General features: G+C 42.5%; 1 protein-coding gene across 3 annotated transcripts in view; it reads left to right on the top strand.

The window, feature by feature from the left end:
* Positions 1-1,151: 1,151 nt before the first annotated feature.
* The window catches only part of UBE2W (ubiquitin conjugating enzyme E2 W), an 82,738-nt gene continuing 68,342 nt past the window's right edge, over positions 1,152-15,547 (top strand). The window contains exons 1-2 of one of the 3 annotated variants that reach the window (XM_023184108.3): positions 1,193-1,254; positions 10,085-10,117. In XM_023184108.3, coding sequence (XP_023039876.2) covers positions 1,240-1,254; positions 10,085-10,117 — 48 coding nt within the window. In that variant the 5' untranslated portion in view covers positions 1,193-1,239. Of the gene's footprint in view, positions 1,255-10,084; positions 10,118-15,547 lie in introns of all 3 variants that reach the window. The other 2 variants (XM_023184110.3, XM_023184109.3) reach the window with 2 other exon arrangements.

Below are 15,547 nucleotides of genomic sequence, written 5' to 3'. Positions count from 1 at the left end.
AGATTAGAGAAGTTCCAGAGAACGTAATCTATTTTAAGAGTGTGAAAGAGTGATATTCTACATTGCTTTTATATCTTAAAGAAATTTCTAAAAAGAAAGCCGAGTCAATAAAATGACAGATTTTAAGCCTTCATTCTGGTAACATAAAAGCCTTCTACTCATTGTGTCTGCCACCTTAATTTTTAAAGATAGAGCATGAGGTGCAAGCTTTTGGCTTCCATTTTCCTCTTATAAACCAATGACATCTTCAGTTCCAGAATAGCTTTTTAAAAACGTGACTTCTGATAAATGTTGGCAGAACTGGTGCATTCCTAAAATAAATTACGTATGCTCAGCTTTCCCTACCCAAGTTCATCCCTAAATGACCACAAAACTGCCCACCACGAAATAGGCTTAAGAGAAGTCTGGACATAATGGTCTAAGTGTATATAACACGACATTGGTATATTTTAAAAAATTCATGCCTAGGGTCAATTCTGATAATCAAATTTAGACTGCCGCAACAACCGTAACTATTGTTGATACATGCGAAGTTTAAGACTGAAGGGCTGGGGTAAGGGGCAGAAACTGCACACAACAAACTTCCAAATTTTCTCTCCCCTTTCAGGCAAGTTTCAGCTCCACAAATCTAAATACCCTCGCCTTTAAAATATCAGTGTCGTTTTGCTCTTAAATCCTCATCCCGTTGTACAAGGAAACCTATGTCTCTCTTCCCCAGATTAAGAATACAAGAAGCTTTCCAGGTCTACAGAGACCAGAAGGCAGCTGCGCGGGAAATTTTATGGGGCCCCAAGGCTCTCAGTGGGCTTGACGGTATGGAAAACACATCCCAAGAGAAAAATCTGTGAATCGCACAGCTGTGGTTGGAAAAACAAAATGAAACAGACGAAAAACTGAGCTGATCCGGACGGTATCAGGATTATGCGGTACACAAGAAGAAAACAACCGTAGCCGGGTCAAAACTCCTCAGTAACCAGAGTAAACGGAAGCCCCAGGCGGGAGCGGCTAGCCGGACTGAAACCGAAGGTACTCGGAGCGCCATTTACCGCGTCCTCGCCCCGCCCCCTAGCCCCTCCTCCCGTCCGCCCTGCGCGCCAGCCAATCCCCTCGCGCCATCCCCTTCCCATCGTAGGCTCCGCCTCCGCGCCCGGGATGTTGAGCCCCCGTTGCGTGACGCGAGCACGGCAGCTCCTCCCCCTGCGTCTCTGGCCTCGCCGGTCTTGGGGGGATGGTTCCATCATGGCGTCAATGCAGGTGAGAGGAGTTTGCTGCATCTGGGCGGGCCAGGGAGCCGCCGAAAGAGTGCCAGCGTTCGGGCGGGGGTGGCGTCCGCGATTCGGGGACACCCGGGCGGGTTCGGGATCCGCCTGGGTGGCTTGTTTTCCTTCAGCTCGGGGCGTCGGGGGAGGGGTAAGAGGCGGCGAGAGGCGTTGGGGGGTGGGGGGTGCGGTATCCGTCGGTCGAAGCGGACACCAGCCGGCCGGGAAGTTGGGTGATAAAGGAGGCTTGGGGGAGAAAGGGCGAAGTCTGGTGTTGGCAGCCTCAGAATTGGTTCCCCGCACACACACACACGGCCGCTGCCAGTCTGCTGCCCGCCAGTCCCAGGGTTGCCTTTACCCCCGCTGTCCCTGGCCCGACGGAAACAGCTGCGCCCGCGGTTGTTGCCGGGGCAGGGGCGGCGAGGGGCTGAGTGTGGGGGAGCCGAGAAGGCGTCTCCGGAGAAGGCAGCTGGCTGCGGACGGCGCTTAGCGGCCTCTGCTCCGGCCTCCCACGCCGGGCCCCCCAGACTGCTTGGCCCCATCTCTCTCTTCTTCCCTTTGACTCAATCCTGTGCCCGTGGGTATCTTCTCTTCCCGTCAGCCTCGGCATTCTCGCGGACATCCCTTCAGCAGTCCAGTGTCTCCTTCCTCTCGAAGCTGCCCCAAGTCCACCGCCTGATGGGCGATCTCCCGAGAGCCAAGTCCTCAGCCCCCTTAAACCTTTCCGGATAGCTTGCCCTCTATTTTGTTTCCCCCTACAAGGCCCCACCCTTGCAGTCGCGGTAAGGCTATACATCTCTTTGCCCTTATTCGCAGACCTTTAGTGGAACCTTAGTTTGGTAGGAGGCGTTTGTTAACCTGTGCCATATCCACCCGACTTAGCAAGGCGTGGTTTTCTGGCTTTCCAACTTAATTTACTCCTTTTTCCCGAATTCAGGGAGTTGTGGGTTTTTTGTTTTTTTGTTTTCAGGCAAAGATGGCAACCACAACTGTAGTTTTGTAGAGATTGGCTGCGTTATCTATAGCCTGCGTTTAATTCATAGGTGAAGACTAGCGGTATCAAAGACATTGGAAGAGAAAGTAGAACGCTCAATAGGAGTGTCAGCTGAATACTCTTTAGCGTTTTAATAATATCCCCTTGGGTAAAGAGACCATGTTTTCTTAGAAGTGTTTTTTGCTTTTGTTTCTGGAAGAAGCAAGTCTCTGTTCCTCCTCCATTTTTTTTTCTTTTCTCTGCTAAAAGTGTTTTTCTTCCCTTTTCTGCAACTTCTTCCTCTTTTGTACAAATATATCTTTGCTTCACATTTACTCCTGTGCTTTTATGTTATTTCAACCTGTTTTCCTTACAATATTCTCTTTACCTTTGCTTCTCCCTCTGGACTTGCCTGCAGAACAGAAAAGTTTTATGTAACATTTCTAGTTGAAGAGATGTCACGAATGGTGCAGGGAAAAAAACAGGAACAATTTCAGGAAACATTATACTTTACACTAGTCTCCCCAGAGACGTTAGAGAAGTTTCGTCATTTGAGGCCAAAAAAAGGAACTGTGGAATGCTAGTTGAACAGTAGATGCAATAGGCTACATGACCACTTAAAGATTTTTATCTGTGTTAAGATTAAAACATTTTTTATGACAAGTTTAAGATTATTATCTGTATTAAGATTAAAACATTATTTGAGGATAAAAATTAAGATTAAAATCCACAACACTGGTGATAATATTTGACAAGAGAACGTAGTGTGCCATCTGATTAGATTTAGTATCTGGAAAAGGCAGATTTGTTTGTAAGAGAGAGGTTGGTAATGTTGAACTTTACATGGTGTCTTTTTTTTTTTTTTTTTGACTCGGAGTTTCGCTCTTGTTGTCCAGGCTGGAGTGCAATAGGGCGAACTCGGCTCACCGCAGCCTCCGCCTCCCGGGTTCAAGTGATTCTCCCTCAGCCTCCCGAGTGGCTGGGATTACAGGCATGCGCCATCACGCCCAGCTAATTTTGTATTTTTAGTAGAGACGGGGGTTTCTCCATGTTGGTCAGGCTGGACTTGAACTCCTGACCTCAGGTGATCCACCCACTTCGGCCTCCCAAAGTGCTGGGATTACAGGTGTGAGCCACTGTGCCCGGCCTACATGATGTCTTACGCAATGGAAACAAATTCTTGATTGATAGTGCAATAGTGCATTTTTCTGTGCCCTAAGTATTACCTCAGACTGTCTTATCACTCTTTTAAGTTTTTCCTTCACCTTGTTCCCTCTAGATCTTATCACTCTCTATTCTTCTGTGTTTTCTGGTTAGAGGAATGGAAAACAGATGCTTAACTCTTTTTATTAAAATAAAAAGTCTTTTCCTTTTGTTTGTATTTTAAAATATCTAGTGCAGATTTTCTGGTAGTATCTTTAAGAATATTTAAATATATGTAAGTCAAGCTTTTTGAAAGACAACCCTACTTTCTGTGTGGTTATTCTGTATCTTTGTTGTACAGAATTTATATCCTATCTTAATGGCAACATCTGGCTCTTTTAAGACAACTAGATTATATATAAATCTTCAATCAAATTATCAAATTTGTTTATTCACTGAACCAGTTACCTTTTGGGGGCCCTCTGTGTGTCAGACACTTATCTAGGTGCCACGGTTATAGCAATGAACAAAAGTGAACAAGATTTTTGCCCTCATGGATTTAATAATAAATAGTCTGGTAAGAAGAGACAGATAATAACAACATATTTAAGTTAATTGTTTTTTGTGTTGAGATGGAGTCTTGCTGTGTCGCCCATTCTGGAGTGTAGTGGTGCGATCACGGCTCACTGCAACCTCCGCTCCCAGGGTTCTAGCAATTCTCCTACTCAGCCTCCTGAGTAGCTGGGCTTACGGGTGCTGGCCACCACGACCAGGTAATTTTTTTGTGTGTTTCGTAGAGACTGGGTTTCGCTTTGTTGGCCAGGCTGGTCTTGAACTCCTGATTTCAGGTGATCCACTCGCTTCGGCCACCCAAAGTGCTAGGATTACAAGTGTGAGCCACTGCACCTGGCCAAGTGTGTTATTATATTAGAAGGTGATAGTGCAGTGGAGAAAAAACATGGAAGGCTAGGAAATTGATCATTTGGGGATTTCGATTAGGAAGAAATAAACTGTAACATGGCATGACCATGTCCTTACTCAAAAAGCTTTTAGTAGATTTCTTTGTCTTACCCACACCAGGATGTTGCTGCTGCTGAAGGAGTTACTTAAACTGTAAGAGGAACTGTATTTTTTTTAATGCCATATTATATACATGTAACATGGGATTTCATTACTTGATAAAAATTAAATAGTCTTTAGGATCAATGCAGTAAAACAAGTAAGACTTTGAATTTCTTATTGGAGAGTATGTATTTAAAGTTGAGCTAGTAACTGCTTTAATGTATTCTGTCAGTGCATCTCAACCATCTTTTAGGTTCTGTCCATATAGAAAGTAAGTTTCGAATAGTACACTAAAGTAGATGATGAGATTGGGAGGCTAGAAGCACCTGGCAGGCAGCTCCTCATGAAACTCCTGGGATGGGAGATCAATATCCTGGCACACCTGTAAATGCTGGAGACGCTCTGCTCCCTGAAATTGCTAGAGTTCTGCCATATACAATTCAAGATAATGGTTTTCAGACTTACGTGATCCCTTTGAGACATTCTTTACTCGTTTTCTTTTTTCTTTTCCTTCCTATTGTTTCTTCCTAGAAAAAAGTAATGTATCACTAAGTAAGATTACAGTTAAATTACATTTTAAGAAACCTTTTCTTTTTTGGAGACAGGGTCTCACTGTGTCACCCAGACTGGCGTGCAGTGGCGCAGTCTTGGCGTGCTGCAATTTCAACCTCCCTGGGCTCAAGTGATCCTTCCATCTCAGCCTCCTGAGTAGCTGTGACTACGGGTTTTTGTATTTTGTAGAGACAGGTTTCACCGTGTTGCCCAGGCTGGTCTGGAACTCCTGGGCTCAAGCAGTCACCTGCCTTGGCCTCCCCAAATCCTGGGATTACAGGTGTGAGCCAATGTGCCCAGCCTTAAGAAATCATTATTAAGAGAATGTTGTATTTGTGGTGATACCTAAAATTGACAGGAGTTAAACAGATCTACATTTAATTTTGGTAATTCTAAAAATCTTTTTTTTTTTTTGTGAGACGGAGTCTCACTCTGTCGCCCAGGCTGGAGTGCAGTGGCAGGATCTCGGCTCACTGCAAGCTCCGCCTCCCGGATTCACCACATTCTCCTGCCTCAGCCTCCCGAGCAGCAGCTGAGACTACAGGCGCCCGCCTTTTTTGTATTTTTAGTAGAGACAGGGTTTCACTGTGTTCGCCAGGATGGTCTCGATCTGCTGACCTTGTGATCTACCATCTCGGCCTCCCAAAGTGCTGGGATTACAGGCGTGAGCCACCGCGCCCTAAAAATCTTAAAATATTACGTGGAAAGTTTCTTGTAGCAAATTTTTAGTTTTAGCATTTTAGGGACTCTGATTATTTGGTAGAAACTTTTATTTCCAAACTACAGAAGCATTATTTTATTGAAGTGAATTTTTACGTGATTCTAAACATTTTTGAAAGTGTAGCAGTATTGAGGTATTCTTTTCTCAGGTGAATCCTTAAATTGTATTTTTTTTGTTGTTGTTAAATGCTTTTTTTTTTAATTTTATAACCTTTTTTTCTTTCCTGTGGATTAATGTTATGAAATACTTGACCTCCTGGATATAATTTCTGATTTTAGAATTTAACTGCTTCAGACTTCTCCTGAGTTAGCAATTTTAACGTATACCCTGTATACTTTTCTAATCTGACATTCTAGAATTTTTTTTTTTTTTTTGAGACAGAGTCTCGCCCTGTCGTCCATGCTGGAGTGCAGTGGCGCGATCTGGGCTCACTACAAGCTTCGCCTCCCGGGTTCTCCCGCCTTAAGGCCATTCTCCCGCCTTAGCCTCCCGAGTAGTGGGACCACAGGTGCGCGCCACCACCCCTGGCCGATTTGTGTGTGTGTGTGTGTGTATTTTTTTTTAATAGAAATGGAGTTTCACCGTGTTAGCCAGGATGGTCTCGATCTCCTGACCTCATCTGCCTTTCTTGGCCTCCCAAAGTGCTGGGATTACAGGAGTGAGCCACCGTGCCCAGCCAGAATTGTTAATTTTAGATACAGCCTCCTGTTATGTTGTGTCTTAAGATCTTAGAAAGTCAGTGCATAGTAGTTGATGTTTGTCAACTCTAAAAACAGTAATATAATTGAGAGAAATGGTCAGTTGAATTACCCTTGTGAATTTTCTGCCTTTACTTCCTCTCTTACCTAACTGGGTCTTAGACTATTAACTGTCAATTTGGCGGGATGGAAGGAGGTTGAGATTTAATAACAGGAGATAAAGTATGAATGTGTGCTTATTTTCAGACTTAGAAATAATGCATTATTTTGGATTATTCACAACTTTAAAAATTTTTTCTCTCTGAAACAGGGTCTCACTCTGTCACCCAGGCTGGAGTACAGTGACACGGTCTTGGCTTACTGGACCCTTGTCCTCCCAGGCTCAGGTGATCCTCCCACTTCAGACGCCCAAGCAGCTGGGACTATAGACACGCCACCATGCCTGGCTAATTTTTGTATTTTTTGTAGAGATGGGTTTTTGCCCTGTTGCTCAAGTTGGCCTTCAACTCCGGGACTCAGCCATCTGTCCATCTTGGCCTCCTAAAGTGCTGGGATTATTACAGGATGAGCCATTGCCCCCAGCCCACAGCTCTTTACTCATATAATTGGTTATAGTGATTTGGAGAGATGGAATATGGACCCTTAAGACATTACTGTTACAGAATTCATGTTGCCTTGACGATACCATATCTGTTTAATGATGTCATTATGAAAGGGTTACAACATAATGAAAAGTTAGAAAATGGGCTGGGCATGGTAGCTCAAGCCTGTAATCCCAGCACTTTGGGAGGCTGAGTTGGGCAGATCACCTGAGATCAGGAGATTGAGACCAGCCTGGCCAACATGGTGAAACCTAGTCTCTACTAAAAATACAAAAACAATTAGCCAGGCGTGGTAGAGCACATCTGTAATCCCAGCTATTTGGAGGCTGAGGCAGGAGAATCCCTTGAGCCCAGGAGGTGGAGACGCCTGGCAGTGAGCCGAGATCATGACACTGCACTCCAGCCTGGATGACAAAGTGAGACTCTGGCTCAAAAAAAAAAAAAGGAAAAAGGATTATCTTTGAACAGTAAAAATTTACCATTATAATTTTACTCAGTACACAAGTATACACATGAGAAGATCTTTTTAAAATCTGATATATAAAGTAACCTTGTATTATAAACTCAGGAATATTTCTTCTTATTTTCTTAGCTATAAAAACTATAAATGGTTTAGTAAATGCTTAATTCTTGACTGAAAAGTTACATAATTACACCAATGATTTCTCTGTGATGCCAAACTGTGTTCATTGCTTACATCTTCACAGCATCAACAGATTTTAGAGCTTAGTTTCTAATCCTAGCTTCACTACTCAGTTACTACGTAATTTTGAGTAAGTCACTTTCCAAATAAGTACGTACTTATCAGAAGTTACTGCTACGTCTCTATTAGAATGAAATTAGGTTAGTTGACTTTCTCTTTTATAAAGAATATGAAGATACTGTGAAGAACATTAAACTTACGGCAAACACACGCAGCAGGAAAATAAGCCACTTTTTTGGTGCATTATATAAATATGAATTTTAAATTATTCCTTTATAGGTACTGAAGCTTACTATCATAGAATTGCTTAATAGACTGACCTAAAATAGAATTAAACTAATGCAGAATTTGCTATTTAGGAATGCTTTTTGAAGTGTTAAGTAATGGACAAATATTTACTGTAGTCACTAAGTGCACATTGAAGAGATAGAGGGAAAGTATTTTTTCCTGCCTTCATGAAGCAGGAAATCTAAAGCAGAAAGTAATGTCAGATTATCCTTGAAGGCTGGCCACCATGCCTGGCCTTCAAAGATAATCTTCATTATCAAGGAGAATTTTTAAGGTGGGGTGATTCCAGCTTGGGACAAAAATTAGCTGGCTGTGTTGGCACATGCCTGTGGTCCCAGCTACTTGGGGAGCTGAGGTGGGAGGATCACCTGAGCTCAGGGAGTTTGAGGCTGCAGCGAGCCAGGATTGTGCCACTGTACTCCAGCGTGGGTGACAGAGCGAGACCCTGTCTCAAAAAATTTATATAAAAATAATAAGGTACCACTGCACTCCAGCCTGGGCGACAGAGTGAGACCCTGTCTCAAAAAATATATATAAAAATAAAATATAAAGTGGGATGATCTGGGATCTCTCTGAAAATATAGTTCTCCCTAGTATTTACCTAAATTGAGCATTTGTTAGATGAATTTTATTCCATCTTTATGTCATTGCTGTCTGCTTCATTATGAGTAGTATCTGCAAAATACTTGTTCATGTTTGTCAGGTATTAAAATGTCCTCATTTGAAAGCCTTTATTTGTGAATGTAGTTCTTGGATCACCAAGAAACAGTGCATGGTTTTGAGGTGTTTTATTCTAAGAAAAGACTCTATCTTCATTTAGCAGCTTTGGTAAAACTTCATTAGAGATAACGCAGGCTCTATAATCAAAAGACCCAGATTCAAGTCCTGTTTCACTACTTTTTAAAAAGCTATATTGCACAAAAATCAGTATGGAGTGTAGTGGGTTAGACAAAAACAGATTAGCAGATAGGTAAACATATAAAACTGTGTTTTTTATTTACCTTACCCAAACTTGTTTTCTATAGTATTTCCCATGTTGGTATATGGGCAACCTCATTCCATTTGCTCAGCCAGAAACCTTGGGTTCATTCTACCCTATAGTCATACCATTAGCAAATCATTAGCAAATTTCTATCCGCTCTGCTTTCAAAATTTATCCGGAATCAACTGTTTTTTTGAATTCCTGATGTAAATACAGTTGACATCCTCTTTTCTTGCCTGGATTATATTAGCAGTGTCATACTGGTTTTGCTACTTCTGCCCTCATCTGTTTACTTATCCCTTTAGATTCCCAATATATTCTTTCAAAACAAAAGTCATGTCATTTCACTCATAATCCTACTATGGCTTCCCTCTCTTCCTCAGAATATAATCCAAATTTCATGTTATGGCCTAGGAGGCCTTAACCTCTCCCAGGTACTCCTGTCTCTGTAGCCTTATTGGCCTTCTTGCTACTCCTGCTTGTTATTTTCTCTATTTGGAATGCTCTTCTCACACATCTGGATGGCTTCCTTTTTTTTTCTTTCTTTCTTTATTTTCACTCAGAGCTTTGTTCAAATATCTTTATATATATATATATATATAAAGAGAGCCCTTTCTGACCACCCAATATAAAATAGCTCTCCCATCCTAGCACTAATTAAATTTCCTTTACCTTGATAAATTCTTCATACCTTTGGCTATTATTTATTAATTAGTGTATTTACTATTTTCTTGGATGTAACCTAGTGCCTGACATGTAGAAGGGTTCTGTAAATGTTGAATAAATGAATAAGTAAGCACAGCTTTTGGAATCAGATGACCATGGGTTTGAATTCTAGTTTTGTTGCTTAATAGCTGTGTAACCTCCCACCCCCAAACATAAAATAGGGATGATAAAATCAAATAGGTTATTTCATTTCCTAGATATTTGGAATTAATGAGTTATCTTTTAATGCCATACACTTCCCATGTTAAGCCAACTCTACTAGATGCTTTTTTTTTTTTTTTTTTCTGATTTCTGGTCCTTGCACTAGCTATCAATGGAAAAAATAGATTTCCTTTATGAACATGTGTTACATGAGGTCTTTCTTTGTATTTTCAGACCACAGGAAGGAGGGTGGAAGTATGGTTTCCAGTAAGTGTGTGTTTTTTGCCAATCCTCTTCAAAACTTGAGAATTAGTCAAATAAAATTGTGAGCTTTTAACATCCTTTTAATGCACATTTTTTTCTTCTAATCGAAATATCCACATATCATAAAACCTACCCTTTTAAAGTGTACAATTCAGTGGTTTTTAATATATTCAGAACCATCACTGCTGTTTGCAGAACATTTTCATCACCCCAGAAAGAAACTCCTTATCCATTAGCAGTCACTCCCTATTTCCCCCTTTTCCCAGTGTCTGGAAACCACTCATCTATTTTTCGTCTCTGGATTGGTCTTCTGGGTATTTTGTGAGTGGAATTATATATAACCTTTTGTGCCTGGCTTCTTTCACTTAGCTGTTTGTTTGAGACAGGTGAGACAGGGTCTCATTTTGTCGCCCAGGCTGGAGTGCAGTGGCACCATAGGCTCACTACAACCGCTGCCTCCTGGGTTCAAGCGATCCTCCTGCCTCAGCCTCCCTAGTAGCTGATACTACAGGCATGCACCACCATACCTGGCTAATTTTTGTAGTCCCCGCCCGCCCCACCCCCGAGACAGAGTCTTGCTCTGTCTCCCAGACTGGAGTGCAGTGGCACCATCTCAGCTCACTGCGACCTCTGCCTCCCAGGTTTAAGCGATTTTTTTGCCTCAGCCTCCCAAGTAGCTGGGATTGCAGGCGTGAGCCACCATACCTGGCTATACTTTTTTTTGTATTTTTAGTAAGACGTGGTTTCACCATGTTGGCCAATCTGGTCTCTAACTCCTAACCTCAAGAGATCCACCTGTCTCGGCCTCTTAAAGTGCTGGGATTACAGGTGTGAGCCATTGTGCACAGCTAATTTTTGTATTTTTATAGAGACAGCGTTTTACCATGTTGGCCAGGCTGGTCTTGAACTCCTAGACCTCATGATCTGCCCGCCTCAGCCTCCCAAAGTGCTGGGATTACAGGCGTGAGCCGCTGTGCCCAGCTAATTTTTGTATTTTTTGTAGAGATGGGGTTTCACCATGTTGGCCAGGCTGGTCTCGAACTCCTAGACCTCATGATCCGCCTGCCTCGGCCTCCCAGAGTGCTGGGATTACAGGCGTGAGCCACTGTGCCCGGCCTTAAAAAAATTTTTGTGTAGACAGTTTCACTGTGTTGCCCAGGCTGATTTTGAAACTTCCAGTCTCAGCAGCCCTTCTCCCTGGGCTTCCCAAAGTGTTGCAGTTACTGGCCTGAGCCACCATGCCCAGTTCATAATGTTTCTGAGGTTCATCCATGTTGTATCTGAATACTTCATTCCTTTTTGTAGCCAAGTAATGGCCCATTTTTGGGTTATACCACAGTTTATCCATTCACCAGCTATTTAAATATCAGATATTTGGGTTTCCTGTTTTCATTCATCAATGGATTGACAGTTTGGATTGTTTCCCCTTTTTAGTTAGTATGAATAATGCTGTGAACATATATGTACAGGTTTTTATGTAGGCTTGTGTTTTAATTTGTTTTTGTTATATACCTTGCAAAGGACCTCAATAAATGTTGAACGAATGGTCATACAGTAACTCTGTGTTTTAACTTTCTAAGTCTGTAGAGAAAGAACAATGATTTTTCTCCTGTACTCGCCCACAACACTTGATTCTCTTTTCCTGACACCAGATATGTGGGGTTTTTTTTTTTCACACCAAGCAGTTTTTCAACACCAGCTCGGTGTTCTATAATTCATTTCTAGCACTAACCAGAGTTAAGCATTCAGTCTCACAGGACTGGCCCCCGCTTTAGACACCAGTCACAAGTTGTGGGTTCCCAGGTTACCCACAACTTGTGTCCGACTTGGCTACAAATTGGAGGTTCCCACAACCCCCTTCTTGGGTTCATTAATTTGCTAGATCCGCTCACAGAAATCAGGGAAGACAGTATACTCACATTGCCAATGTATTACAAAGGATATTGTAAAGGATACAATTGAACAGCCAGATGAAGCTCTGCATATGTGAGGTTTATAAGGGTCATGAACCCAGAAACCTTTGGCCCAATGGAGTATGTGGCTATGTTCTTACTCACCAATTCAAAAGCTCTCCAAACTCTCTTTTCGGGTTTTTATGAGGCTTCATTACTTATGCACGATTGTTTAAATCATTGGCTATTGGTGTTTGATTCAACCCTGAGCCCCTCCCTTCTTCCCCAAAGATTTGTGGGGTGAGGCTGAATGTTTCCACCCTCTAATCACATAGTTGGTTCCTTTGGCTGCCAGTCCCCATTCTGAGGCTCTCCAGAGCCCCCAGCCATGAGTCATGGTATTAACATATAAAAAAGATTCCAAGGGTTTTAGGAGCTAGATGAAGACCAAATACATATTTCTTGTTGTAAATCACAATACCACGCTAAGGAATTGCCATACTTTTCCACGGCAACTGCAGCATCATGCATTCGTGTGAGCAGGGTGCAAGAACTCCAATTTCTATGTTTGGCCAGTGTTTATTATGGTGGTTTTTTGATGATGGCATCCTAGTGTGAAGTGGCATCTCATTGTGGTTTTGGTTTGCATTTCACTAATGACCAATGATGTATTAAGTGTCTTTTCTTGTGCTTATTGGTATTTCGGTGGAGAAATATCTATTCAAATTTTTTGCCCATTAAAATTTTTTTGTTTTTGTTGAGACGGAGCCTCACTCTGTCACTCATGCTGGAGTGGCTGTGGCATGATCTTGGCTCACTGAAACCTTCACCTCCCAGGTTCAAGCGATTCTCCTGCCTCAGCCTCCTGAGTAGCTGGGAATACAGGCATGTGCTACCACGCCCAGCTAATTTTTTTGTTTGTTTGTTTGTTTTTTGAGACAGAGTCTCGCCCTGTCGCCAGACTAGAGTACAGTGGCACGATCTCGGCTCACTGCAGCCTCTGCCTCCCGGGTTCAAGTGATTCTCCTGCTTCAGCCTTCCGAGTAGCTGGGATTACAGGTGTGCGCCACCACGCCCGGCTAATTTTTGTAGTTTTAGTAGAGGTGGAGTTTCACCGTGTTGGCCAGGATAGTCTCGATCTCTTGACCTCGTGATCTGTCCACCTCAGTCTTCCAAAGTGCCGGGATTGCAGGTGTGAGCCACTGCACCCGGCCCTAGTTTTTATATTTTAGTAGAGATGGAGTTTTGCCATGTTGGCCAGGCTGGTCTCAAACTCCTGGCCTTAAGTGATCCACCCGCCTCAGCCTCCCAATGTGCTGAGATTACAGGCATGAGCCACCACACCTGGTCCTAAACAATTTGTCATTTTGTTGAATTGTAAGAATTCTTTATATATTTAGACTACATGTCCTTTATTAGACATTATTTATTACATTTGCAAAAATTTCCTCTTTTTTTTTTTTTTTTTTGAGACGGAGTCTCGCTCTGTCACCAGGCTGGAATGCAGTGGCGTGATCTCAGCTCATTGCAACCTCTGCCTCCTGGGTTCAAGCGATTCTCCTGCCTCAGCCTCCTGAGTAGCTGGGACTACAGGTGCGTGCCACCACACCTAGCTAATTTTGTGTTTTTAGTAGAGATGAGGTTTCACCATATTGGCCAGTATGATCTTGATTTCCTGACCTCATGGATCTGCCCACCTCGGCCTCCCAAAGTGCTGGAATTACAGGCATGAGCCACCGCACCCAGCCAATTTCCTTTTCTTCTGTGGGCCATGTTTTCGTCATCTTGATAGTGTCATTTGAAGCACAAAAATTAATTTTGGCAAAATGTATGTTTTTTTCTTTGTGTATTTGTGTCATATCTAAGAAATCATTGCCTAATCCAGGGGGTCATGGAGATTTGCATCTAAGTGTTTTTCTGAAAATATAATTCTAGCTTTTACATTTGGATGTTTGATACATTTTGAATTCATTTTTGCATATAATGTAGGGATTATTTAGTTTCATAGCATTAATATGGCAGCTTATTTTCCATTTGAAGTTGTATAGGACCAAGCTGAGAGTCCATCAGGTTTGATAGTATCAAGTTGGATTCAGGTTACTTCTCTGGGTGAATGGAGAGCTATTTTTCACATAGGAATTTATATTGCAGTCCTACTACTAAAAAATGTGATTCTAGTATAAAATATTGCTGTCTCTCTCTCTCTCTCTATATATATATATACACACACATACATATATACATATAATTTTTTGTTTTGTTTTTTTGAGACTAAGTCTTGCTCTGTCACCAGGCTGGAGTGCAGTGGCGCAATCTTGGGTCACTGCAACCTCCACCGGGTTCAAGCAGTTCTCCTGCCTCAGCCTCCTGAGTAGCTGGGACTATAGGCGCATGCTGCCACACCTGGCTAATTTTTGTATATTTAATAGAGATGAGGTTTCACCATGTTGGCCAGGATGGTCTCGATCTCTTGACCTCATGATCTGCCTACCTCAGCCTTCCAAAGTGCTGGGATTACAGGCATGAACCACCGCTCCTGGCCTGCTGAGAATTTTTTTTTTTTTTTTTTTTGGAGACAGAGTCTCGCTGTGTCGCCCAGGCTGGAGTGCAGTGGCTGGATCTCAGCTCACTGCAAGCTCCGCCTCCCGGGTTCACGCCATTCTCCTGCCTCAGCCTCCCCGTGTAGCTGGGACCACAGATGCCCGCCGCCACGCCTGGCTAATTTTTTTTTTTGTATTTTTAGTAGAGACGGGGTTTCACCGTGTTAGCCAGGATGGTCTTGATCTCCTGACCTCGTGATCCACCCGTCTCGGCCTCCCAAAGTGCTGGGATTACAGGCGTGAGCCACTGCACCCGGCCTGCTGAGAATATTTTTATGTTCACCTATAAGCCTTTATTGTAATTAAAAGAGGCATGTCAACTTCAGTCTTTAGACTTAGAAAATCTTCAAGCCGGGGCATCTCAGGTGTCATCTAGTCTAACCATCTTGCCTTTTCTTTAAATATTGCTGCATTTTATGATTAGAGATAGTTCATAAAATATAATTTAAAAAATTTTAAAATAAAAATCTTTTGTACTACATGAAAGGCACGTATATTAAGGAAATCGAGCAATAGATTTTAAAAATATTGAGATCTGATAAAAGAAAACTTGTTATATTCTTAGGAAAACAATTTAAGGATTCTAGTGGAGAAAATTACCTTGTTGGGCATATTTTTTGTTTGTTTTGAGACAAAGTTTTACTCTCACCCAGGCGGTAGTGCAGTCACGGCTCACTGCAGCCTTGACCTCCTGGACCCAAGCGATTCTCCCACCTTAGCCTGCTGAGTAATGCCACTACGCCTGGCTAATTTTTGTATTTTTGGTAGAGATGAGGTTTTGCCATGTTGGCTAGGCTGGTCTTGAACTCCTGGGCTCAAACAGTCCTCCTGCCTCAGCCTCCCAAAGTGCTGGGATTACAGATACAGAATTCATTTCTTTATAACAATTAGTTTAGGTTACCTTGATTTGTTTCTGTAGTCCAGCCTCATTATTCATGAAT

Source organism: Piliocolobus tephrosceles, chromosome 7, assembly GCF_002776525.5.
Source record: "Piliocolobus tephrosceles isolate RC106 chromosome 7, ASM277652v3, whole genome shotgun sequence".
Classification (NCBI taxonomy): domain Eukaryota; kingdom Metazoa; phylum Chordata; class Mammalia; order Primates; family Cercopithecidae; genus Piliocolobus; species Piliocolobus tephrosceles.
The sequence above is the reverse complement of the archived record's forward strand: the minus strand, read 5'-3'. Positions and strand labels throughout refer to the sequence as shown.